At 40.0% G+C, this 24,581-nt stretch overlaps 2 protein-coding genes across 10 annotated transcripts in view; both read right to left on the bottom strand.

The window, feature by feature from the left end:
• TSG101 (tumor susceptibility 101) overlaps positions 1–3,014 on the bottom strand; it is a 46,691-nt gene extending 43,677 nt beyond the window's left edge. Inside the window, exon 1 of one of the 2 annotated variants that reach the window (XM_054438809.2) lies at positions 2,533–3,014. In XM_054438809.2, the coding sequence (XP_054294784.1) occupies positions 2,533–2,574 (42 nt within the window). In that variant the 5' untranslated portion in view covers positions 2,575–3,014. The remainder of the gene's footprint in view (positions 1–2,532) is intronic. The other variant, XM_063671090.1, reaches the window with a different exon arrangement.
• Positions 3,015–5,320: 2,306 nt separating this feature from the next.
• UEVLD (UEV and lactate/malate dehyrogenase domains) overlaps positions 5,321–24,581 on the bottom strand; it is a 59,315-nt gene continuing 40,054 nt past the window's right edge. For all 8 annotated transcript variants that reach the window (XM_054437770.2, XM_054437767.2, XM_054437768.2 and 5 more), the window contains 5 exons: positions 22,550–22,720; positions 20,306–20,479; positions 12,111–12,174; positions 10,030–10,153; positions 5,321–8,197 (listed from right to left, as the gene is read on the bottom strand). In XM_054437770.2, coding sequence (XP_054293745.2) covers positions 8,030–8,197; positions 10,030–10,153; positions 12,111–12,174; positions 20,306–20,479; positions 22,550–22,720 — 701 coding nt within the window. In that variant the 3' untranslated portion in view covers positions 5,321–8,029. The remainder of the gene's footprint in view (positions 8,198–10,029; positions 10,154–12,110; positions 12,175–20,305; positions 20,480–22,549; positions 22,721–24,581) is intronic.

Below are 24,581 nucleotides of genomic sequence, written 5' to 3'. Positions count from 1 at the left end.
TCTGGTATAAATATATCTGTTAATTGCAAAAATAACAGAGAAAGGTGTTGAAAGTTATGTTGAAGTTGGGAGCTAAGATAATGCTCAAGGGAAAAAAAGACCTTTTATAATACACATATAAAACATAAGGCAGGTGGCCAGAGTACCATGATGGGTGTGGAGAGCCTACAATCAGATAAAGAGAAAACAATAATGACCTTCACCCTAGCTATGTGTCCAGGGTCCTGGCTAACAATTCTTACATCAGACCACACCAGCTGAAAGGAAAACATTTGAAACCCTTCTTTAGGAGGAAGGAGCCCAACAACTGCTTCTATTACTTTACTTACTATTCTTACCTGTCTAAAATTCATAGGTTGGACAGTACTGATGCTGACGCTCAGAATCGTCATAATCACATAAAGGAGTCTCAATTTTCCAGATATTGAGGCAAGGACCAAAAGGCAGGTAGGATGCCCTCTCCCACCTCTTCCCTACCTCTGTTTTTGTTTCTAAAGTAATCACAGGTTGGGTGGAGGGGGAGGCAGGTAGAGGTATAAAATACCTTCTGAACATGCCTTGCCTTTGTCTTTGATGGCAGGTTTCTCTAGGGAAGCTTAGGAAACTTAATTAGGGTATAAAAAATAAGCTAATATTTGAATATTCTTGCTCTTTATATGAATATACATACATTAAGGAATAAATCTTTTTTTTTTTTTTTTTGAGACGGAGTCTTGCTCAGCCACCCAGGCTGGAGTGCAGTGGCCCAATCTCGACTCACTGCAACCACCGTCTCCCAGGTTCAAGCGATTCTCCCATCTCAGCCTCCCGAGTAGGCTGGGATTACAGGCACCCGCCATCATGCCCGGCTAATTTTTGTATTTTAGAAGAGACGGGGTTTCACCATGTTGATCAGGCTGGTCTTGAACTCCTGACCTCAGGTGATCCGCCCGCCTTGGCCTCCCAAAGTGCTAGGATTACAGGCGTAAGCCACTGCGCCCAGCCCAAGGACTAAATCTTAATGACTACGCTATCAATTAAAATGTCACGGAGGCCAGGCGTGGTGGCTCACGCCTGTATTCCCATCACTTTGGGAAGCCAAAGCGGGTGGATCACTGAGGTCTGGAGTTCAAGACCGGCCTGGCCAACATGGTGAAACCCCGTCTCTACCAAAAATACAACAATCAGCTGTATGAAGTGGTGGGCGCCTGTAATCCCAGCTACTTGGGAGGCTAAGGCAGGAGAATCGCTTGAACCTGGGAGGCGGAGATTGCAGCGAGCCAAGATCGCGCCACTGCACTCCAGCCTGGGTGACAGAGCAAGACTCTCAAAAAAAAAAAAAAAGTCATGGAACAGATACTCTTCAGTTACATACTATGTAAAACAATATACCGTTTTTTTCAAAAAGTGATATATAAAAGTTACAATATGGATCTTTACCTGGGTCACAATCTTCTATGGCTTCCCATATGTCCCCTATAACTAAGGATAACTAGTTTATCAAAACAAAACCAAGAAGCCTAAAATATGATTACACAACCAAGATATGCTTTATTTTGAAAACTGTCATTTTCTCCTTAGAGGTTATTTGGTCTTCAATCAAGGACTATGGGGGCGATTTAACTGGAAAAAGTCTGTTTTTTAAAAAGTTTTACAGATAATAGTGTGTTTTATTAAAAATTGAAACCGCTTAAACCGCTGATTGCTACCATTCTTGCTTTGACAAAACTATCCGAAGCTAACACGCTGAACTGGTCAAGACTCAACTCTCAATCATTTTACATAGTTTTGGAAAATTACAACAAAACATAACAAAAGCCATTCCACTCTGGTGTGAGGTGCCACGTTTGAAGTAATTATATAAATAAATCATGGCTTTAAAATACAAAATGCTTAACTGCTTTTTTAAAAATTGAAAAAAAAACCCACTAGTCTTGAGCCGTGAAGATCATAAACTAAGCTCAAAGCAAATAAATACGCGTTATAAGAAGCATGCACTTAAAAGTAGTTACTCTTAGCAAATCCCTGAAATGGTAATGGTATGTATTTCACCTGGGGCAGTAAGGGACTGGTATTTTCGCTTCTTTTCTGGAGAATACAAAACTGAAAAGGCCACGATCTCTGCGGGTCAGCAAAACAAAGGCTAAGACTGGAGGATCCCTAGATTGGGACAGGAGTAGAGGATTGCCTCAGCTCTACAACTAAGTATGATCCCTTGTTTGTGTTTATAAAAACAAACGAAAAACTACACTGCCCCACAGACAGCTCCAAACTCTGTGGAAAAGAGAAGGGCGGGTGGGCGGCAGGTGTCAGGTAGCCTCCGCTCCACGCCTTTGTTGACTGTCGCCGCCCCCCACCCTCCCAGCTCCCGTACGGGGATTCCCGCACCAGGCGACAGGCGCCTCGGGGCGGGGGTCTGAGAAGGTGGCTAAGGACTGCACCGGGGCTTCCGGCCCGTCTGGGAAGCTTGCTTGGCTGGGCCGGGACAGACTCGGCAGGGCGCGGAAGGGAGCGGTGGGCGCGCGCTAGGAGGCGAGCGCGTCGCAGCCTCACCTTCGACACCATTTTCTTGAGCTGGCTCTCCGACACCGCCATGACGGCCGCCTCGCGACTCCCTTCCCGGCAGGCAGAGGGTCAGCCGCTGCTGGGCTGCCCCAGACCGTCCCACACAATCGCACACCCCCAACCCGGCCCCAAACAACAGGAAGTCGGCACCAAGACACCACTTCCTTTTCCACTACGTCACTTCCGGACCGCAGTCTTGCGGGTGCGGGTGGACACCGTGTGGGATTGAGAGAGGCCTGGCGGGGTGGGTTCCAACCAACCCGCCCCCCTAGTGCCGGATTCAGCAGGACGAATCGGGTCCCAAAGATGTGGGCAAGACTGTTCCGAGGGTCGAAACTCTGGTTCAGGATAAGATTAGCAGGTATTTCACAGAGTCGACTTAAGGAAGCTAGTGCCGGAGAGGGAAGAAGTACGAAGGGCTTGCCAGTGAGCCTTAATGACTGATTCATCAAGTGGGAGGGCACTGCACTAGCGGTCAGAGAACTGTTCTGTCACTGACTTGCCCTTGTGATAATGGTAGGCTAGTGCATTTCTAGCTCAGGCGTAAGTTTCTCCCGACTCTAAAGTGATACACTTGCGTTAGATGATGCCCAGTGTTCCTCTAATTAATGATTTTTTTTAAGCTTTAAAGACCTTCATACTATACGTTGGCAAGGGTAAAGTGTAGAGCCTTTGTTTCACAAGAAGCCAGATAGTAGTTTCTTCTCCAGGAAACCATTCCCTAAGTCAGAATTTCTCCTCTGTACCCAGACATAAATGATAATACAGGCCGTATTTTACCTGGTGCTGTATTTGTGTACCTGTCCGCTGTCAAAATCCAAGCCCTTGAAGGCAGGCTTCCTTCAGATCTTCATTGCCTTGCACAATGCAAGGGTAGGTACTTCCATCTTAATTGAATTTTTACTTCCCATAAAAATTCTTCATGGTGACTTACATTAGTCATCATTACACATCACCGTCAGTTTTGTAAGCACAGTGGCATTCAAGGTATTGTAAAATTTTGAGTTTGATGATGTGTGACAGTTTCAATTATTTTAGTACAGCCCTAATGAGAACAAGGCGGTAGTATTGATTACCTTCAAAGTTGGCGTGTAAGTGAAGGTCACATTCACAAGGAGGGCCTAATTGAAAGCATGTAGAAGCATCATTATAAACTGTTGCTAACACGCACAAATAAAGGCTATTAATAGGTATTGTTTTTCTTTTCCCCCCCCCTTTTTTTTTTTGAAACACTCTCACTCCATCGCCCAGGCTGGAGTGCAGTAGCACCATCTCGGCTCACTGCAACCTCCGCCTCTGTTTTTCAACTCCTTAGTTAAGCATACAGCTCCAGTCAAACCAAACTAGAGGACAGTCTGTCCTTCCATTTTACTTGCTGTTTTATGTCTTTTAAAAGCAAGAAGGTTTTCAAACTGTTCTTAAAGCCACAGCTTAACCAGGAGTCCCTTTAATTAGAGCAACTGTACCTTTGTGAGTTGGAGGAATGCCAGGTAATATATATTGTTTATATATTTTATAAATACAAAATTTATAAATATTAAAATAAATTTTACATATATATATATATTTTTTTGAGACGGAGTTTTGCTCTTGCTGCCCAGGCTGGAGTGCAATAATGTGATCTTGGCTCACTGCAACCTCTGCCTCCCGGGTTCAAGCAATTCTCCTGCCTCAGCCTCCCGAGTAGCTGGGATTACAGGTGCCCACCACTACACCCAGCTAATTTTTCTTATTTTTAGTAGAGACAGGATTTCACTATGTTGGCCAGGCTGGTCTCGAACTCTTGACCTCAGGTGATCCACCCGCCTCAGCCTGCCAAAATGTTGGGATTACAGGCGTGAGCCACTGCGCCCAGACCATTTATATATTTTTGTTGCCCAGGTCATGGTGCAGTGGTGTGAACATGGCCCACTACAGCCTCGACCTCCCTGGCTCAAGTAATCCTCCTGCCTCAGCCTCCCGTGTATATTGGGACCACATGTGTGTACCACCATGCCCAGCTAATTTTTAATTTTTTTGTAAAGATGAGGTCTCACTTTGTTGCCCAGGCTGGCCTCAGAACTCCTGGGCTCAGGTGATCCTCCCACCTTAGCCTCCCAAAGTGCTGGGATTACAGATGTGAGTCACTGTGCCCAGCAATATATTGTTTAAAAAGCTTTCTTGCTGCATGTTTACTATCAGTCTTTTGCAATCTTTCAGGGTCAACACTATAGCTCAATATAAAGCATTAACTTCTTATCTATTTCATTGGAACCATGGAGGATTGAATGTGTGTGGGGAAAATGTCTTTGTGGTTTTAGAAATATGCAAAATCAGTTAATTTTTTAATGTGAAGGTAATAGTAGTTGAAATGCTTTTGAAAGTTGCTTGCCATTTCAACACTAAAGATGAGTTTTTTCCACTCATTAGGCATTTTGATTTCTGTTCTTACGTATATTAGTGGAGAATTTTAAATCCTCCGATTATCACAGATGAAAACACAAATAAGCTGATGGTGCACCTGCAGTCCCAGCTACTCCATTGGCTGAGGCAGGAGGATTACTTGAGCCCAAGAGTTTGAGTCTAGCCTGGGCAATATAGTGAGAACCTGGCTCAAAAACAAAAAGATTTAAAAAGTTTTCTTGCTAAAAATAATTTTTAAAAGTTTGAAAACAATTGATAAAATCTAGTCTCTTCATTTTACACAAAATAACTAAATATCTTGGGTGCTGTGTGAATTATATGAAAAAAACTCCTTAATCTGAATGTTTCACTTAGTAAATGAAGCATCTCCTGGTGATTTTAAAATCAGTTTATTTTACTCATTATGCTTAATATTTAAGGAAAACAATGTAAAATGGGAAAAAATGTATCTTCTGCTACATCAAAAAAGCATTTTAATCCAAACCCCACTAAAAATTGTAACAAGCGCTGCATGATGTCGTAAAAATGAAAACATGAAAGTTAACAAGCATTGAGAATGTCAAATTATCACAAAATCATAGGGAGATGGTGGTGGTGATATTGCTTCTTGACTTACACTGGGATTTACCACATGATTACTAATACACTTAACACTCAAGGAAATATCTGATACAGAGAATTACTTCTACACTGTGGCCTTCCAGAGGACAAAGACTATTATTCATCTTCGAATAGTCAAATTCTAACACAGTATTTGGAGTAACAATAGGTATTAAATAAACATTTGTTGTATTGACATGTTCCTTTTGTAATTAATGTAATGATTTCTTGGTAATTTATTATACAATATTTTCTGGTTAGATTATTGTTCAAAAGCATATTACATATTTAACTTTAATTAGATATCAAATATTAGAAAAGGCTAGTTTTAAAAACACTAGAAATAGTTCTTTCAGTTTTACTTTCCTATTTCATAAAAAAGGACAGTAAGAATACATTGTTAGAGTAACATGAACTAATTCACGTGCATATTGAAATTACATAGAACTAAATGCTTTTCTCTTCAAATGTCCAAGGTTTTTATTCAGTTAACTCTGGTTGGAATCTTTCCAAGCATATTAAATACTTTTATGCTTTCCTAACATGGGTTACTGAATATAATTTCACCTTTTCTTTATGACTACAGTTCATCATTATAAGCATTCCTTATTACACTAAAACAGCATTAGTTTTCCTATTTCCTCTTTACCTAGGAAGTGTCTGCTCTTATAAACCCTCCTAACTCCATCTGGATTAACCTATTATATGCTTGCTTTATTTTTATTTTTATTTTTTAGAGACAGGGTCTCACTCTGTTGCCTAGGCTGGAGTGCAGTAGCATGATCATAGCTCATTGTAATCTTGAACTTCTGGGCTCAAGCGATCCTCCTGCTTCAGCCTCCTGAGTAGCTGGAACTACAGGTACACATCACCACACCTGGCTAATTTTTAAACTTTTTTTTTTTTTTGTGAGACAGAGTTTTGCTCTGTCACCCAGGCTGGAGTGCAGTGGCACGATCTCTGCTCACTGCAAGCTCCACCTTCCGGGTTCACGCCATTCTCTTGCCTCAGCCTTCTGAGTAGCTGGGACTACAGTCGCCTGCCACCACGCCTGGCTAATTTTTTGTATTTTTAGTAGAGACAGGGTTTCACCATGTTAGCCAGGATGATCTCGATCTGATCTCGTGATCTGCCCGCCTCAGCCTCCCAAAGTGCTGGGATTACAGGCATGAGTCACTGCGCCTAGCCCATGTTTGTTTTTTATAAAAGCATGCCCTTACATGAGAATGAAAGTAATCCTTTCATGGTGTATAGGACCCCAACTTTAGGGTCTTTTGATAACTATTTTGGCTGTTAAGCCTTTTCCCCCTTTTAGTGCCTAGAAAAAGTAGAGGTGGTATGGATAAGTGCCCCTTAATAGCCAAGACTTGAGGACTAAACCTCAATTTCCTTTTATAAAATGATGATGGCAATAGTCCCTACCTCAATGGTCTGTTGTGAGGATTCAGTAAAATAATAAAGTGCTTATCATGCTGCCTGGTATATATGAAGTGTTGATGTTAACTGTTACTATTAGTTGTATGTCACAATAGTAATAATAAGCTATCTTTCACATAAGAAAATATTGCTCTTGATCCATCTTCAAAGTGTGTGTACTCTGAACTGTATCATCAGGAGAGGTTAAAGGATTTTCTCAGAACAAATAAAAAACCTCTCCCTATTATGACCAATGTTTTTAATGAAAATCTCATATTTTGGCTTTAAAGTAAGCTGCTTGGCTTTCATTCATAATCTATTTCCACTGAAAATATACATTTGTCTATGGTTCCACTAATATCACAATTAGTTTATGAGATGTTGGAGATCTTATAATACTCCAGGAAGAAGTTATGGAAAATTTCATAAAGGAAGTCCCACTGGAAATTAAAGTAAACTTTTAATGCATATATTTTAAAAATTCACTTTCCATTTTACTATTTTAAAGTGCATGTAAAATTCTTTTCCATTTTTTGGTAGCTAATTAATTTGAAGAAGGGAAATACAATGCTTTACTATTACTACCAACAGGATTTTACACAAGAAACATTAGTAACTTAAGCTGTGGATCCTGTGAATGTACAACTGACACAGATTTTGTAAATCCATACTGGGCCTTGAACTTATGTTGATTATAAAAGTCAAAGGGTAATTTTCTTTTAAAGATATATTACTTATAAAATATTCCCAAAGTATGAATTGTGCTTTTAGTTTAGGATATATGATTTAAATTGATGCACACTGCAGATGAATGTTTACCCCTGCTGTAGATTTAAAGAACAGCATAGATATCTCAAGAACCCCAAATAAAATTAATTTTTCCCTTCCTTGTATAACTCCTTAAGGATTTACATCACAAAGCTAATCAAGAAACCCTCTACTTTAACCAGGCAGTTTGTAAGGGTAAGTAGCAGGATACAGAAATCCTCAAACCTATATATATTGGTAAAATTAAATGACTTTTCCCTTTAGGTAGAAGTCCAGCCTCTCAAATTGCATTTGAGAATCAAAGTTTTAACTGTTGTTGGAGACCGTGGATTGAGGATGCACTGCTTTGGAGCTTCTCAGTAACTGTATCTTCTTTCAGTGTGGTTTTGATAACTTCAGATACTCCATTGGTTCCAAGGATGCAAAGCAAACTTAAAAACACTTCACTATTTATATCATAATATCCCTGAAATGAGAAAAATAGGGATTTAATAGAACTAAATCATTGCAAAGAAGTTAATACAAAAATGCATACTTTCTTGCTTTCTTAAATAGGACAAAGTGATACAAGGTGGACTTAAAAAATTTTTTTTGTTCATTTACTTATTTTTATTTTATTTTTAGAAGTCCAGACCTCACAATCATTCATTGATTTTATAAAATTGTTATCATTTCAGAAAATTTTTGAGAGATGGAAGCAACTTCGTCAGACACCCACTTTGTAGAGAAGTAAGCTAGCCCCCCTGCAATATGGGTAGCAGGTTGGGGGCTAAGAAAAACGAATGTATTTCCTGGGGAGGGGCATGGGATGGTCTCTGGGCACAGTCACGACAATAGCTTCTTTAAAAAATAAAACAACTGGTACCATAATAGTGTGTATTTGTGGGGTACATGTGATATTTCAATATATGCATATAACGTGTAATGATCAAATCAGGGTAACTGGGATATCCATCACCTCAAACATTTATCATTTATTTGTGTTGAAAACATTCCAAATGGTCTCTTCTGGCTATTTTGTTTTTCTTTCTTTCTTTTTTTTTTTTTTTTTTTGAGATGAGGTCTCTCTATATTGCCCAAGCTGGTCTTGAACTCCTAAGCTCAAGTGATCCTCCCACCTCGGCCTCCCAAAGTGCTGAGATTACAGGCATGAGCCACCACACCTGGCCTCTTCTAGCTGTTTTGAAATGTACAATAAATTATTAATAATCACACTCACCCTACTGTGCTGTTGAACACTAGAATTTATTCCTATCTATTTTTGTACCCATTAACCGCTTTTCATTCTATCCCCCAACCGCAGCCTGTGGTAACCAACATTCTACTCTCTACCTCCATGAGATCAACTTTAAAAAAAAAAAAAAAAGCTCCCACGTGAGTGAGAGAATATGTGATATTTGTCTTTCTGGCACATAAATCTGGAGTGACTTGGCTGGCTGAGATGATAAATGACAGAAGAAATTTATGGATATATAAACACTATTTGGGGGTTATGAGTAAGAATATGTGATATTTGTCTTTCTGGCACATAATTCTGGGGTGACTTGGCTGGCTGAGATGATAAATGACAGTCAGAAGAAATTTATGGATATATAAACACTATTTGGGGGTTACCAAAAATCACATGAGGGTGAGAAGGCAACCTGATAGAAGTCCACACTTTTTTTGTTTGTTTGTTTTCGAGACTGAGTCTCGCTGTGTCACCCAGGCTGGAGTTGCAGAGGTGCTCACTGCAACCTCCGCCTCCTGAGTAGCTGGGATTACAGGCATATGCCATTATGCCCGGCTAATTTTTGTATTTTTAGTAGAGAGGGGTTTCACCATGTTAGCCAGGCTGGTCTCAAACTCCTAACCTCAAGTGATCCGCCTGCCTCGGCCTCTGAGTGCTGGGATTACAGGCGTGAGCCACTGCCCCCAGTCAAGATTTTATCTTTGGAGACAGGGATTCGCTGTGTTGTCCATGCTGGAGTCCAGTGACATGATCACGGCTCGCTGCAGCCTGAACTTCCCAGGCTCAAGAGATTCTCCCACCTCAGCCTACTGAGTGGTTGTCACATGCCTGGCAAAGTTTTGTTTTTGTTTTTGTAAAGATGGGGTCTCACTATGTTGCCCAAGCTGGCAGACTTCTCATAGCTAAGCAGGATAGGGCTTAAACTAAACTGCCTTCTCCTACCTGTTACTCTAAAAGCTGGTGATACTGAAGACATCAGGGGTTAGAGTATGAATAACGATTTTGTTAGTTTTGTATTAATAATATCTAAGTTTAAAATATAATAAGAGAATAAGAATAGCAATTACCTTTGCTAAAGTTGATACAGAATGCACTTTCTTCTTATTGTTTACGATACTGTCAACCATGTCAGCTACTGATAGTCCAACAGACCAGGATCTTTGACCTTTTACTCTTAGCAGTTCCATGGCTCTAGGTTACAAAAATACATGATCTCAGAAAATCCATAAAATATGCACATTTAGTTTTACATTCTGGTTAAGGTATTAATTAGATGTTTCTATGACAGAAACAAGAGTTATACAGCAATTGTTAGGGAAGCCTATAGATAATCTAATCTAATGCTTATTTAAACTTTTCTTAAGATGTCAGATAGGCAGTTCAAAGAAAATACAAATGGCCTAATAACATAAAAAATGTTCACTGCCATTGATATTTAACCAATATGAATTAAAACAATAAATACCAATTTGCCTATCGATAATTGGCAAAAATTAAAAAGACTGATAACTAATTTGGAGAAACTATAAACAGGCATTCCCATAACTGCTATTGAGAATGTAAAGTGATCTAACCTTTTAAGAAGATTTGGTAATGTCTGATCTAGAAATTCTTCTTCTAGGCATTTATTTTACAGTAGTATGTTCAAGTGTGCAAAGATGTACATAATAAGCATGTCTGCAATATTTGGAAACAACTCATCAAAAGAGGACTGGTTAAATAAATCACTACACCAAGTGTAGTACCATGTAGCTTTTGAGAAGAATAAGGTAGATTTACATGTACAATGTGCAAAAATGTCTGAGATTTCATCATTAAGGAAAGAAATCAAGTTGCAAGATAGTATGGATAGCATAAATCTATATTATTATACATTTGTAGAAGCATTGAAAAACAATTTTTTCTTTTTAGAGATAGGGTCTCTATGTTGTCCAAGCTGGTCTCAAACTCCTGGGCTCAATTGATCCTCCCATTTCAGCCTCCTGAGTAGAAAAAAAATTTTTTGGACATGTGGACACTAAATCGTTAAAAATGGTTGTCTCTGAAAAATGGAATTACCTTAGCTTTTTAATTTCTTTTAATACTTAATAGATATCTGCAGTATTTGAAGTTTTATAATAAGCGTATTCTTTTATAAATGATAAAAATACATAAACACTTAAATTTCTTCCTTCTAAAAAGTAAAAATGCAGGATTGTATAATCAGATTAGAATGAATTATACCATACACTAATCTTCTCAAGAAAGAGAACACTTTTTCCAGTTGTTATATTCTAAAAGTCATAAGCTGATGGCTTTGAAAGCTAAAAATCACCACCTCTCAGACTTCAGGAAAATGTTATATGACAGTGAAACAACAAATGCCATGAGTATAAATTCTTTGTAGAGTCCTGCCTATGGGGTGCAGACCCCTGGAAGGCCTCTGGATAAAAGCAAAAGATACAAGGATCTGTGTGTTACACTTTTTTTTTTGCCTGAACATATAATATGGCTTATCCGTTCACATTAGACTGATTTCCAGTTCTATTTGTGTGTGATTAATAGATACTCATTTTTAAGTGGTGTGGACAAATTATCTTCTACATTAAGAAAATTGTTGGCCTGGCATGGTGGCTCACACCTGTAATCCCAGCACTTTGGGAGGCCAAGGCGGGTGGATCATGTGGTCAGGAGATCAAGACCATCCTGACCAACATGGTGAAACCCCGTCTCAACTAAAATACAAAAAATTAGCTGGGCGTAGTGGTGCATGCCTGTAATTCCAGCTACTTGGGACACTGAGGCAGGGGAATCGCTTGAACCCGGGAGGCGGAGGCTGCAGTGAGCCGAGATCGCGCCACTGCACTCCAGCCTGGTGACAGAGTGGGGCTCAGATGTTTAGGTACAGAAGCAGTAAATGACTGTCTACAAATAACATGTTTTACCGTTTAAATGTCAACTGTGTTATCTGAAAAAGCTTGCAAAGCACTCTTAGATCTACCTTCAGATAAGAAATCAAAGAATATAAAACACTGCTCCTTTATACTTTTGGGTTTGTCCATACTAGTTTTGTTTCCAGAAGCCTGGTAAGTACATACTGTATAAATAGCTGTTAGCTATGAAGTACATGATTTTTCGTTGGATAAATGCAAATTTCCAGTCAGTTTACCTGTTGGACAGCTGCACTTGAGAGGTGTGACTCGCTGCTACTTCTTGGCCACTCCATGTGAGCACTAAAAATTAGACAAAGAATTAATTATGTTTTGCCAATGACTCTCTTTGGATTAAGATGTGATAACTGATCTTTTGGAGTCAAGGGTACCTGTGCTAATATTTATATAGAAGTTTTCTCATTTCTAGCAAGTTAGGTTTTTCCACTGGATAACAATGAATGTGCTGTACCACTAGCCCGAGGTGAGGAAAACTCTGAACTACAAAAAACATGATCCCCAAAGTCTGCTTGCAGTCTCCTTACCTGTTTTCTCTCATCAGTAACAGTTCTGCAAGGGCCATTTTACTATCTAAGTAGAAACCTATAAGCACTTGACATTTGTTCTGCTGAGAAATGCACTGAGACTAATTTCACCAGGTAAGGAATAATCTGGTCAACTATTTTGGGCTAGAATTTCCACAGCTGTTACAGAGGTAGAGAATCCTGTTCCTTTTTTTTTTTTTTCAGATGGAGTCTTGCTCTGTCGCCCAGGCTGTAGTGCAGTGGCATGATCTTGGCTCACTGCAACCTCTGCCTCCCGGGTTCAAGCAATTCTCATGCCTCAGCCTCCCGAGTAGCTGGGACTACAGGCGCATGCCACCATGCCCTGCTAATTTTTGTGTGTGTGTGTTTAGTAGAGACAGGGTTTCACCATGTTGGCCAGGCTGGTCTCGAACTCCTGACCTCGTAATCCACCTGCCTCGGCCTCCCAAAGTGCTAGGATTACAGGCTTGAGCCACCACACCCAGCCCCAGGGTCCTGTTTTCTAAAAGAATCTTCTGGGTTACCCATTTCCTTTCACTACATCATTTATAAAAACAATTCAAAACTTCAAAGCTACATACACAGATTGGAAATTTCTTTATATATATATATATATATATTTGTTTTTTCCTTTTTTAGACAGACTCTCGCTCTGTTACCTAGCCTGGTGTGCAGTGGTGTGATCTTGGCCCACTGCAACCTCCGCCTCCCGGTTCAAACAATTCTCCTGCCTCAGCCTCCTGAGTAGCTGGGACTACAGGCACCCGCCATCACACCTGGCTAATTTTTGTATTTTTAGTAGAGATGGGATTTCGTCATGTAAGCCAGGCAGGTCTCGAACTCCTGACCTCAGGTGATTCACCCACCTTGGCCTCCCAAAGTGCTAGGATTACAGGCGTGAGCCACCGCGCCTGGCCAGACTAGAAATTTATATCACACTTTAATATTATTAATATTATTATTATTATTATTATTTGATACAGTCTTACTTTATCACCTAGGGTGGAGTGCAGTGGCATACTCTCAGCTCACTACAACCTCTGCCTCCTGGGTTCAAGCAATTCTACCTCAGCCTCCCAACTAGCTGGGAATACAGGTGCCTGCCACCACACCAGGCTAATTTTTGTATTTTTAGTAGAGACAGGATTTCACCATGTTGGCCAGGCTGGTCTTGAACTCCTTACCTCAGGTGATCTGCCTGCCTTGGCCTCCCAAAGTGCTGGGATTACAGGCGTAAGCCACCGAGCCCAACTGTACTTTAATATTAAATTGAAGTTGCCAGTAACATTTTGAAACCTTTCCAATGTTCACCTGTTTCTCATCTGCGTGAAGACATTGTTTGGTACAAATCTGTACATTTTTGAGTAGGCAAAACAAAAATACTTGTGGCTATAGAATAATATGTTTAAGATACAAGAATTCTAAACTACATTCAAAATTAGACCACTTAGTCATGTGTCAGCAACAAAGGACCCCATATGTATCCAGATGCCTCCCTTCCTCAAACTGATTATAAGCTCCTGGAGTGCAGGGACCATGTATTCTTCTTTTGTGTTCTCTTGCATATATTCTTTTTTTTTTTTTTTTGGAAATGGAGTCTCACTGTTACGCAGGATGGATTGCAGTGGCACCATCTCGGCTCACTGCAACCTCCATCTCCCAGGTTCAAGCAATTCTATTGCCTCAGCTTCCAAGTAGCTGGGATTACAGGTGTGCACCTCAGACTCCCAAGTAGCTGGGATCACAGGTGTGTACCCCCACGCCTGGGTAATTTTGTATTTTTAGTAGAGATGGGTTTTCACCATGTTGGGCAGGCTGGTCTCAAACTCCTGACCTCAAGTGATCCACCCGCCTTGGCCTCCCAAAGTGCTGGGATTACAGCTGTGAGCCACCATGGCTGGCACCTCTTGCACGTATTCTTTACCATGGTGTTTGGTACACAGAAGAAAATACAAAACCTCTCGCATGATGCATAATTATATTTGGTAACAAAGGGGAAAACATACTTGCCATAGTTAAGTTGAAAAACAGAAAAAGGGCCAGGTGTGGTGGCTCACGCCAGTAATCCCAGCACTTTGGGAGGCCGAGGTGGGTGGATCATAAGGTCAGGAGTTTGAGACCAGCCTGGCCAACATGGTGAAACCCCATCTCTACTAAAAATACAAAAATTAGCCAGGTGTGGTGGCGCATGCCGGTAATCCCAGCTACTTGGAGGCTGAGGCAGGAAAATCGCTTGAACCCAGGAGGTGGAGGTTGCAGTGAGCCGAGACTGTGCCACTGCGCTCCAGCCTGGCAACAGAGAGAGACTCTGTCTCAAAAAAAAAAAAAAAAAAAAGGAAAAAGAAAAAAGAAAAACAGAAAAAGTTTTAAAAGTTTGTTTTTGTTTGTTTGAGACAGTCTCGCTCTGTTGCCCAGGCGGCAGTGCAGTGGTGCAATCTCGGCTCACTGCACCACCTCCCGGGTTCAAACAATTCTCCTGCCTCAGCCTACCGAGTAGCTGGGACTACAGGCGCCAGCCACCACGCCCGGCTAATTTGTATTTTTAGTAGAGACGGGGTTTCACCACGATGGCCAGGCTGGTCTCGATCTCCTGACCTTGTGATACACCCGCCTCGGCCTCCCAAAGTGCTGGGATTATAGGCATGAGCCACCGCACCCAGCCAAAAGTTTTTATGTAAGAAAAAAAAACACAAAACCATGAACTGTTATATGAAAAATATAAATACATGTGGACAAATTAATGGATTTTTTAAATGTTTTACTTAGATAGAAGGGTGATAGGTGGATTACTTTCTTTAAAAATTTGTTACATTAGGCGGGATGTTTTGAAAATTGTGTTTTGGCATGAATGTTTTACTTAGAAGGGTAACAGGTGGATTACTTTCTTTAAAAATTTGTTACATTATTTGTATGAACTTACTTAACTTGGCAAATTAAGGAAGGCTTCCTGGGAGAGGTGGCACTCAAGCCCAATCCTAAAGGGTAAGCAGGAGTTAGCCAAGTGAACGAGTTCAGGGAAAGGAAGCAGCAGTTGCTAAGGTAAGGAGGCATGAGAGTGCTTAAACCATTCAGTAAACTGCAAGTCAACCACCTGACTAGCATAGAATGCTTGGGAGAATGGGAAACGATGAAGCAGGAAATAGATCTAAAGGTCTTGTATGTCATGTGATTCCTCCTTAGGCTGTAGCTGTCACTTGTCTCTGAAATACTTGAAGAGGATATTTTATTTACACGACTGTTACTCTTATATCTGTTTCCAAACTCTAATGTTGCTTTACTTCAAAGAGTACTTTTACATGTCTTTTTGCCAGTTTTCTATTCATCACCATCTTGCCGATCACTGTAATAATAGCTACCATTTGCTGAGTGTTTGCTGTGTGCCAGATACTGTACTAAATGCTCTAGATACATTATCTTAAGTGACAGCAAGGAAGAGCACAGCTTCAGAGTCAGATCAGGGTTCAAATCTCAGTTCTGCCCTTCACAGATATGTAACCTTGGGCAAATTACTTATCTCATTGAGCCTTAAGTTTCCTCATGTATAAATCTGGAAAACCACCACCTCCTTCACAGAGTGTTTATAAAATTTAAATGAGATATGCAAAATATTTAATACACATAGTAGGCACAATAAAAAATAATTATAATTGCAGTTACTGTGATGGTATCACTTATGCAAAAGTCTAAACAGTTGGTATCTATACATGAAACCAGCAGAGGGAGCTTCTAATCCATTTCTGACACCAGGACCAAGGTAAATATACCTATCCATGGATATAACTAGCTCTTCAAGAAGAGTAGAAGACAGAATAAAAAGTGATCAGATGGTACTTCTAGAAGGCAGACAGGGAGACAGACTGGGGTGAACTACATAGTTAACTTCAGTATCAGTAATGTTCTTGATTGAGTATGGATTCATACGTGCTCAGTTATGTTTTAACATTGGCATTATGTGTGTCAAATATTACATAATACTACATTTATGCGATCTCAATTTGCATGCACCTACATCTCTCTATTTCTAGTTCCAATTTGAGATCTCAAGACAGAATTACCACATCTCTTCCCTGTGGTTTTATCCTACTTCCCTTGGACCTCTCTCAGAGTACAACCTTCCCGTCATTTCCAGTATTAGACTCAAAGTTTCCTAAAGACAGGGTCAGGTTCTTACACATCTATATAGTTCTAACAGCAGTCAACACAGTGTTTATTGAGCAAAGCAGGTGGTCAATAAATGTTTCTGAAAATAAATTCCTACATTTGGGATAAAAGGTAATTTAATCAAATACAAACTGCTTTTTGGTAGGTTTTAAATTGTTCCTCTTTGAAGAGCTCACAATTAACTTCTATTAGATTGTTTTTTTCCTTCACCCAGATATACTAGGTTAGGGTAAGTGGTATATTTATCACATCACATCAGCCTGTATTTTCTCTTTATGAGACTTAAGAAATTAATACAACCATATTTCAAACATTCTTATTCATTCAGTATTTATTGTATATCACCTATTCCTCAAAACTTGTAAATTAGAGGCTGGTTAAGTAAATTATGGTATATCCAGTAGTTAAAAAGAATGAATGAGCTCTATGTTACTGTGCAATCATTCCACAATCATTGGTAAGTAAAAGGGCGAGGTGGAGAATGATGTATGATGTCTATTTCACGTGTGCTTGTCTATACACAGAAATTTCTGGAACATTATAAAAGAGACTGATAACTGTGATTGTCCCTAAGAAAAAGGAATGAGTGTCTGGTATCTAAGGGAGACTTTTCACTGCATATCTTTTTGTACTTATTTTTCCAGTATGAATGTACTACATTTTCAACTAAAATAACTTAATAATTTGCACTTTAAATAAGGAGAAGGTCACACACAAAAATCAGATCAGAACAAGCAGCAGGACAACAAAAGTAACATGATGAGACAAGATGTAGTTTATTACCTTATAGATTGGAATAGCTTTGGCTCAAAGGAGTGAAGAAATCACTGTGAAGTGATGTGATCAGGAAAAAACCTTTATCATATAAGGGATGCTTGACTTAGACCTTGAAAGATGTCAATAAGATGGCCGAGAAGGCAAAGGGATTACAAGGGAGGTAAACAAAGTGGGTAAATGTCCCTGTGGCAAAGCTGTGGGGTGGGCCTGGGAGATACAAGACCTGGGTGTTAGTCCTTTGACCCTAAAAGCTGTAGGCTTCCAGGCAGGTCACTTTTACAATGCCTGCATTCACTGGCTCCCTAAAACAAAATGTAATAGGTGGTCCCTTCCAGCTCTCTAGTAACATGGCTATCTCCCTAACTATAATTGGGAAGAAAGATTAGGGTTATATTTTGGGGGTCCCTGAGTGCCAAGCAATGCAATTTAATGGTTTGGTCGGAGGAAGCCTCTGAAAGTTTTTGAAAATAACATGTTTTAGGAAGATTGAATTAATATGTGAGAGCACACAATAAACACTCTAAGTTTTGAGTAATATTATTATTAATTTCACATCATTTACCGGGTAGACTAGAGGGGGAGGAGGCAAACTAACCGTGAGATGTGCAATAACCAGGCAAGCAAGAGATCAACATGGACCAGAGGGTTTGGTCTGTGTTGGGTTTTGAGTTTGAATGAGCCATATATTTCAAATGTATTCAAGTAATGAATGAATGGAGACATTCATTACTTGAATACATTTGCCACAAGTTCTTGTTTGCTACCCTTTTCCAGGGTCCTGTTGATTAGTGTGTAGTGTCAGGGAGCATTTGGAGCCTCAAAAGTATTTTTGCTCAGTCACGCTGTCGGGTTTTTTAAGGGTTTATTCTATAGCCTGACTCATTCTAGCACTGAGCCTTCTAGTAGCCAGTGCAGATTTTTACAGATTTAAAATACTGTTATATTAAAATGCTTTTCTTAAAAATTATATAAATACTACGTATTTTTACTACCCAGAAAACTACAAATTTTTAAAAGTTACCTCTAACCTAGATATCATCAATGTTAGTATTTTATTTTAATGGCATCAAAGTATAGATGACACTTTAAATTCCAAGGAAATAGTTCTGAGAGGGTGATTTGCTTTGTGGAAATATGGTTTAACATCTATTTAACTTTTTAATGTGCATGGTCTTTCTCTAACTCTTCAATTAAATTATTACCTCCTCACAGGCAGAGAGATTATTTTCTTTTCTTTTTTCTTTTTTTTTCTTTGAGACGAAGTCTCACTCTGTCACCCAGGCTGGAGTGCAGTGGTGTGATCTCGGCTCACTGCAGCCTCCGCCTCCTGGGTTCAAGCAGTTCTCCTGCCTCAGCCTCCTGAGTAGCTGGGACTACAGGCATGCGCTGCCATGCCTAGCTAATTTTTGTATTTTGAGTAAAGACGGGGTTTCACCATGTTGGCCAGGATGGTCTCAATCTCCTGAGCTTGTGATCCATCCGCCTCGGCCTCCCAAAGTGCTGGGACTACAGGCGTGAGCCACCACACCCAGCCCAGAGAGGTTATTTTCTATATCATGCTCTACCTTGCAGCACTTACATGCTGAGTGAAGTTAATAGTAAGTACTTCAAATGATGAAGTAATGACTAATTTCCCCCAGATCACTTTCCAACTCTTCAATCGGGTATTCACAGATCTTCAAAATGTAATTTCAATTAGATTTATCTCGTTGAAACCTTCTGCAACAACTAGTCCACATTTTTTATCCCATGAACATGCCATACTTAACTTTGTGCTTTTGCCTAATTCTGATTTCCCATTCCTGGAGTGTTTTTCCTATTCTTCACTATCTATTAAAATCCTATTCATTCGTCCAAACTCCAGTTCAAACTCCAGATGGCCTTTATAGAATTTTCTCTAGTCATTTCAGCCCATGTTAAATGCTCACTCTAAGCACTGTAAGTGTATAGTACTCACTTTGGCACTTTAATAGTATACTATATCTTTATTTTACTCATATACTTAAATGAACAAAATCAGGGTGAAGAGCACTTCAATCACTGACCAACCTGGCTTTATAGCAAGAGAGAAACAATAAAGGAGTAAGGGAAGAGATTCTCAAGTCAAATAGGGAAAGCATTCTTTTGAAATAGGAAAAGGAGTTTTCCAATACAGGAAACTGAACGCCTTTTGTGGGAAAGAACAAGTGGCTGGAGAAAAAGGCCATAGGGATAAACAATGAGTGAAAACTCTGTTTAAAAAGGAGCAGACAGAAGGCATGTATCTAGGGAGAAGGTCTGAACTTGAGAAAGGTAAGCAAGGTTGAAGGGTGGGAAGAGTAAAGGAAAGAGTTCTGTATAGGCTTTAAGGTTTATTTAGATGTTTCTTTCTGGAAAATTAAACTTTTAAATTAATCCTGAACTCTGAAATTCAATTAAAAAATATAAAATCCTACTAAGTGGTCTTGTCTAACCTTAAACTTACAGAAAAGTAATTACGAGAATGACACATATGAGGAATTTATTCACAATATAGGGCCTCTTATACAGAAGGCACACTCAAATGTGGAACAAAGCCAATTAAGTCCACAGTTCTGGAGTCCTCAGATATATGTGAATGCCATGACCACTGGCAATTTTGGTTGTAACTAATAATAATGTACTTCTTTTTTTAGCGATGGGGTCTCACCCTGTCACCCAGGCTTGAATGCAGTGGTGCAATCATGGCTCACTGAAGCCTTGACCTCCTGGGCTCAAGTGATCCTCCCACTCAGTCTCCCGAGTAACTGGGACTACAGGCATGCACTACCGTGCCTGGCTAATTTTTTATATCTTTTTGTAGAGATGGGGTCTTGCTATGTTGCCCAGGCTGGTCTTGAAGTCCTGGCTTCAAGCAATCCTGCCTTGGCCTCCCAGAGTGTTGGAATTACAGGCGTGAGCCACCACACCCAGCCTAAAAATGTACTTCTTACCTTTGTCTTCTCCTTGCTCGCCAATAACCCATATTTCTTTGCCTGAAGTCTGTGCCTTCAAAACATTTGTAATAATATACTGTAATCTCTGTGAATCCAGATTACATCCAATTCCAATCACTCGATTTGCAGGAAATGTACTCAGTTTCCATGTTACATAGGTCATGATTTCCACTAAATATTGCATACAAGGTAAAAAATGTAAAGGTTAAAAAATATATACTTCTAGCCTAGCTCACAAATATTTATTATTTTAATAAGTATATTAGGTCCTCAATGCACTGAGGCATTATATGTGTATATATATATACACACACACACACACACACACACACGTATAGATACGTATATGTGTATATATGTGTATGTGTGTATATATATACGTATATATGTGTGTATATATGTATGTGTGTGTATATATATATATATATATATATATTTTTTTTTTTTTTTTTTTGAGATGGAGTGTCGCTCTGTTGCCCAGGCTGGAGTGCAGTGGCATGATCTTGGCTCACTGCAACCTCTGCCTCCTGGGTTCCAGCGATTCTCCTGCCTCAGCCTCCCAAGTAGTTGGGACTATAGGCACCTGCCACCATGCCCAGTTAATTTCTGTATTTTTGGTAGAGAAGGGGTTTCACCATGTTGGCCAGGATGGTCTCGATCTCTTGACCTCATGATCCACTTGCCTCGGCCTACCAAAGTGCTGGGATTACAGGCGTGAGCCACCGCGCCCAGCCCATAACATATTTTTAATGTACATTAGAAACACTAACAAGGTTTCAACAAGATACATTGTACTGTGTTTTTTGTTTGTTTGTTTGTTTGTTTTTTGAGATGGAGTCTTGCTCTGTCCCCCAGGCTGGAGTGCAGTGGCATGACCTGGGCTCACTGCAACCTCTGCCTCCCAGGTTCAAGGGATTCTCCTACTACCTCAATCTCCCTAGTAGCTGGGATTACAGGTGTGCACCACCACACTCGGCTATTTTTTGTATTTTTAATAGAGACAGGGTTTCACCATGTTGGCCAGGCTGGTCTCAAACTCCTGACCTCAGGTGATCCACCTGCCTTGGCCTCCCAAAGTGCTGTGATTACAGGCGTGAGCCACCGTGCCTGGCCAAATTTTATTGTTAAATATAAATTGTCAGGGGTAGAAAATAGATAATTCCTAGAACAGTTAAGTGAGGATAAAACTGGTACAAAAAACTAAAAAATAATTTCTTCTTATTGATCGAGTTTTCTTTTACATCTATCTTAAACTGAATTTCTATCTTTAAATTAAAATACTGATTCATATGCCACCATGATTCAGTGTAGCATTATGAATGAAAACACAACTACTTTTTTCTTACATTCCAAAAGGATGTCGAGAATTAAAGAGATCAATGTCCCTCAACAAATTACTACAAAAAAACAAGTGAAATGCATGCAATACCCCTACATTGGGAACATTTAAAAAAAATTTGTTCACCAGTTTGAGTCCAGTACAAACTAACTCTTTGAAAATATTTCTATTTTTGAGTATGACAGTTCCAAAACAACCTGCAAAATACAAAATGTTAAAAATGCACTCTGGCATGCTAACATTTTTGATACTTCAGAATTAACAAAATATCATGCATATAAGTCATTGCATTTTTCTCTTGGGAGTTTAAACATCTTCTCACTGAGGAAGGTATGGCTTAGAACCTAGAACATAATATCATATTTCATTAAAAAATTGTACGCTGGAACCTTCTAGATAATGTTAGTCATAACAAGTAACTGGTTGCCAGAATATTACACTGTTTATTATATAGGCAATTTTGCTGAATATTCTAGCCATCTCTTTATAATTTAAAGGGTTTTTTTATTTTGTTTTTTATTTTGTTTTTGTTTTTCTTGAGACAGAGTCTCGCTCTGTCGGCCAGACTGGGGTTCAGTGACGCCATCTTGGCCTCACTGCAACCACCACCTCCGGGGTTCAAGCAATTCTCCCGCCTCAGCCTTCCAAGTAGCCGGGATTACAGGCACCCGCCACCATGCCCGGCTAACTTTTGAATTTTTGGTAGAGACGGGGTTTCACCATGTTGGTCAGGATGGTCTGGAGCTCCTGACCTCAGGTGATCCGCCCGCCTCAGACTCCCAGTGTTGGGATTACTGGTGTGAGCCACTGTGCCCGGCCCTAAAGTTTTATGGTTTTTATCAGTAATGGCAATTCTACTGACGTACCGGAACATCAACTTAATTTAAAATAAAGCATTTTACCTGGTTGAGATGCAACGAGCAGGACACTGTGTTGACTATAATGTCCCAGAGCTGGGACAAGGGCTCTGAACATATCCACATTGCTCTGTACCACATCAAGGTACGACTGAGAACTACCCAAAGAGTTGACTGTGAAGATCACCACCTTGGAATGAGCAGAGGCAGACAAATCTAGTGAATGAAAAGAAACAGTCTGAGCTGAAGATACAGGCTTTAATCAAGTTCTAGTTCACGATTAAAAGATTGCTGTTTTCAACAAGTAAGAGAGCTTTTAGGCACGCCTCCTCATAAATCAACCCCAGATCCACAAAAGCATACAAAATGCAGAGGTTTGCTTCCAAAAATTGGATTAAGAGTAAGTGTTGGCTGGGTGTGGTGGCTCATGCCTGTAATCCCAGCACTTTGGGAGGCTGAGGCTGGTGGATCTCTTGAGGCCAAGAGTTCAAGACCAGCCTGCCCAACATGGTGAAACCCTGTCTCTACTAAAATATAAAAATTAGCCAGGCATGGTAGTGTGTGACTGTAGTCTCAGATACTCAGGAGGCTGAGGCAGAGATTCAGTTGAACTCAGGAGGCGGAGGTTCAGTGAGCTGAGATCTCGCCATTGCACTCCAGAGTCTAGCGACAGAGTGAGACTCTGTCTCAATAAAAAAGAGTGTATCCCCAGTGGGGAGGACAGCAATAGTAATAATCAAAATAAATTATGGGATCTAAAACCAACAAACAAGAACTGAGTTTTTTATATAAGTTACAATTTTTAAAGGAAAATAAATATTATGCTATAGGCAAAATGAACCTACCATCAATTACACCATTGATTCCTAAACTGTGAGCTTAGGCGCCCTAAAGTTCCTTGAAATAAACTCAGAGGCCATCAGGGAGGAGTGGAAATAAGTAGGAAGAAGGCTGGTAAGCATAGCTCCAGGCCACTTACTTTGGCCTATCCAAGCACAGTAGTGGTGCTTTTTAAAAATCTGTTTTACTTATTAAGGATTCTACTCTAAAGAGTGGTTCAAAAATCTCTAAATTAAATATCTTGGCTTTTTTTTAAATAAAAAGACAAGGTCTCACTATATTGCCCAGGCTGGACTCAAACTCCTGGGCTCAAGTACTCCTCCTGCTTCCGCCTCCTGAGAAGTTGAGACTTTACCACACCTGCCTCTTGGATCATTTTAAACTGACTTTTCTTATACGGAAGCCCAGCTGTCCTTGGGTAACTACTTCTTTCCGTGGGAACTACAGGTAATCAACTGTTATGACTTAGGAAAAGCTAGTCTATGGAGTTCACTCTGACTCCAGAGCACCTTTGACCCTCCAGCACACGTTATGCTGTTACAACTATATTACTCTCCATTGCACAGTGTGTTTTACAGTAAGTACATGCCCAAACCGTGGTGAGATGTTACCAACATCAGAAATAAGAGAACCATAATAAAGTAATTAGAATGGCATCAGTCCAGTCAATATTTACAAATGAATATTAGCCTCCCAGGGAGAGAGTAGACTCCATGGTTTATATTCTTAATTAAGCCTCTAAGGCCATCTTTCTTTTTTTTTGAAATGGAGTTTCGCTCTTGTTGCCCCAGGCTGAAGTCCAATGGTGCGATCTTGGCTCACCACAACCTCTGCCTCCTGGGTTCAAGTGATTCTCCTGTCTCAGCCTCGCAAGTAGCTGGAATTACAGGCATATGCCACCACACCCAGCTAATTTTGTATTTTTAGTAGAGACAGGGTTTCTACATGTTGGTGAGGTTGGTCTCGAACTCCCAACCTCAGGTGATCCACCCACCTCGGCCTCCCAAAGTGCTGGGATTACAGGCGTGAGCCACTGCACCTGGCTAAGGCCGTCTTTCTAGACAAGTTTCAGAAGGAAACACTTGTGCAATGTGTCCACTGGGAGATGCATTATCTAATTTTACTTCCTAATCTGATACAGTTATAGTGATGGTAGATCTAAACACTAAGTCCTAGATTTTAATTATGATTCTTCATGAGTCCTCTTAAGTAATTCCTATGTTGTAGAGTTCACAGT

The sequence above is a fragment of the Pongo pygmaeus genome, chromosome 9 (assembly GCF_028885625.2).
Source record: "Pongo pygmaeus isolate AG05252 chromosome 9, NHGRI_mPonPyg2-v2.0_pri, whole genome shotgun sequence".
Taxonomy (NCBI): domain Eukaryota; kingdom Metazoa; phylum Chordata; class Mammalia; order Primates; family Hominidae; genus Pongo; species Pongo pygmaeus.
Note: the sequence above shows the minus strand (reverse complement) of the source record. Positions and strands in the feature narration are given on the sequence as shown.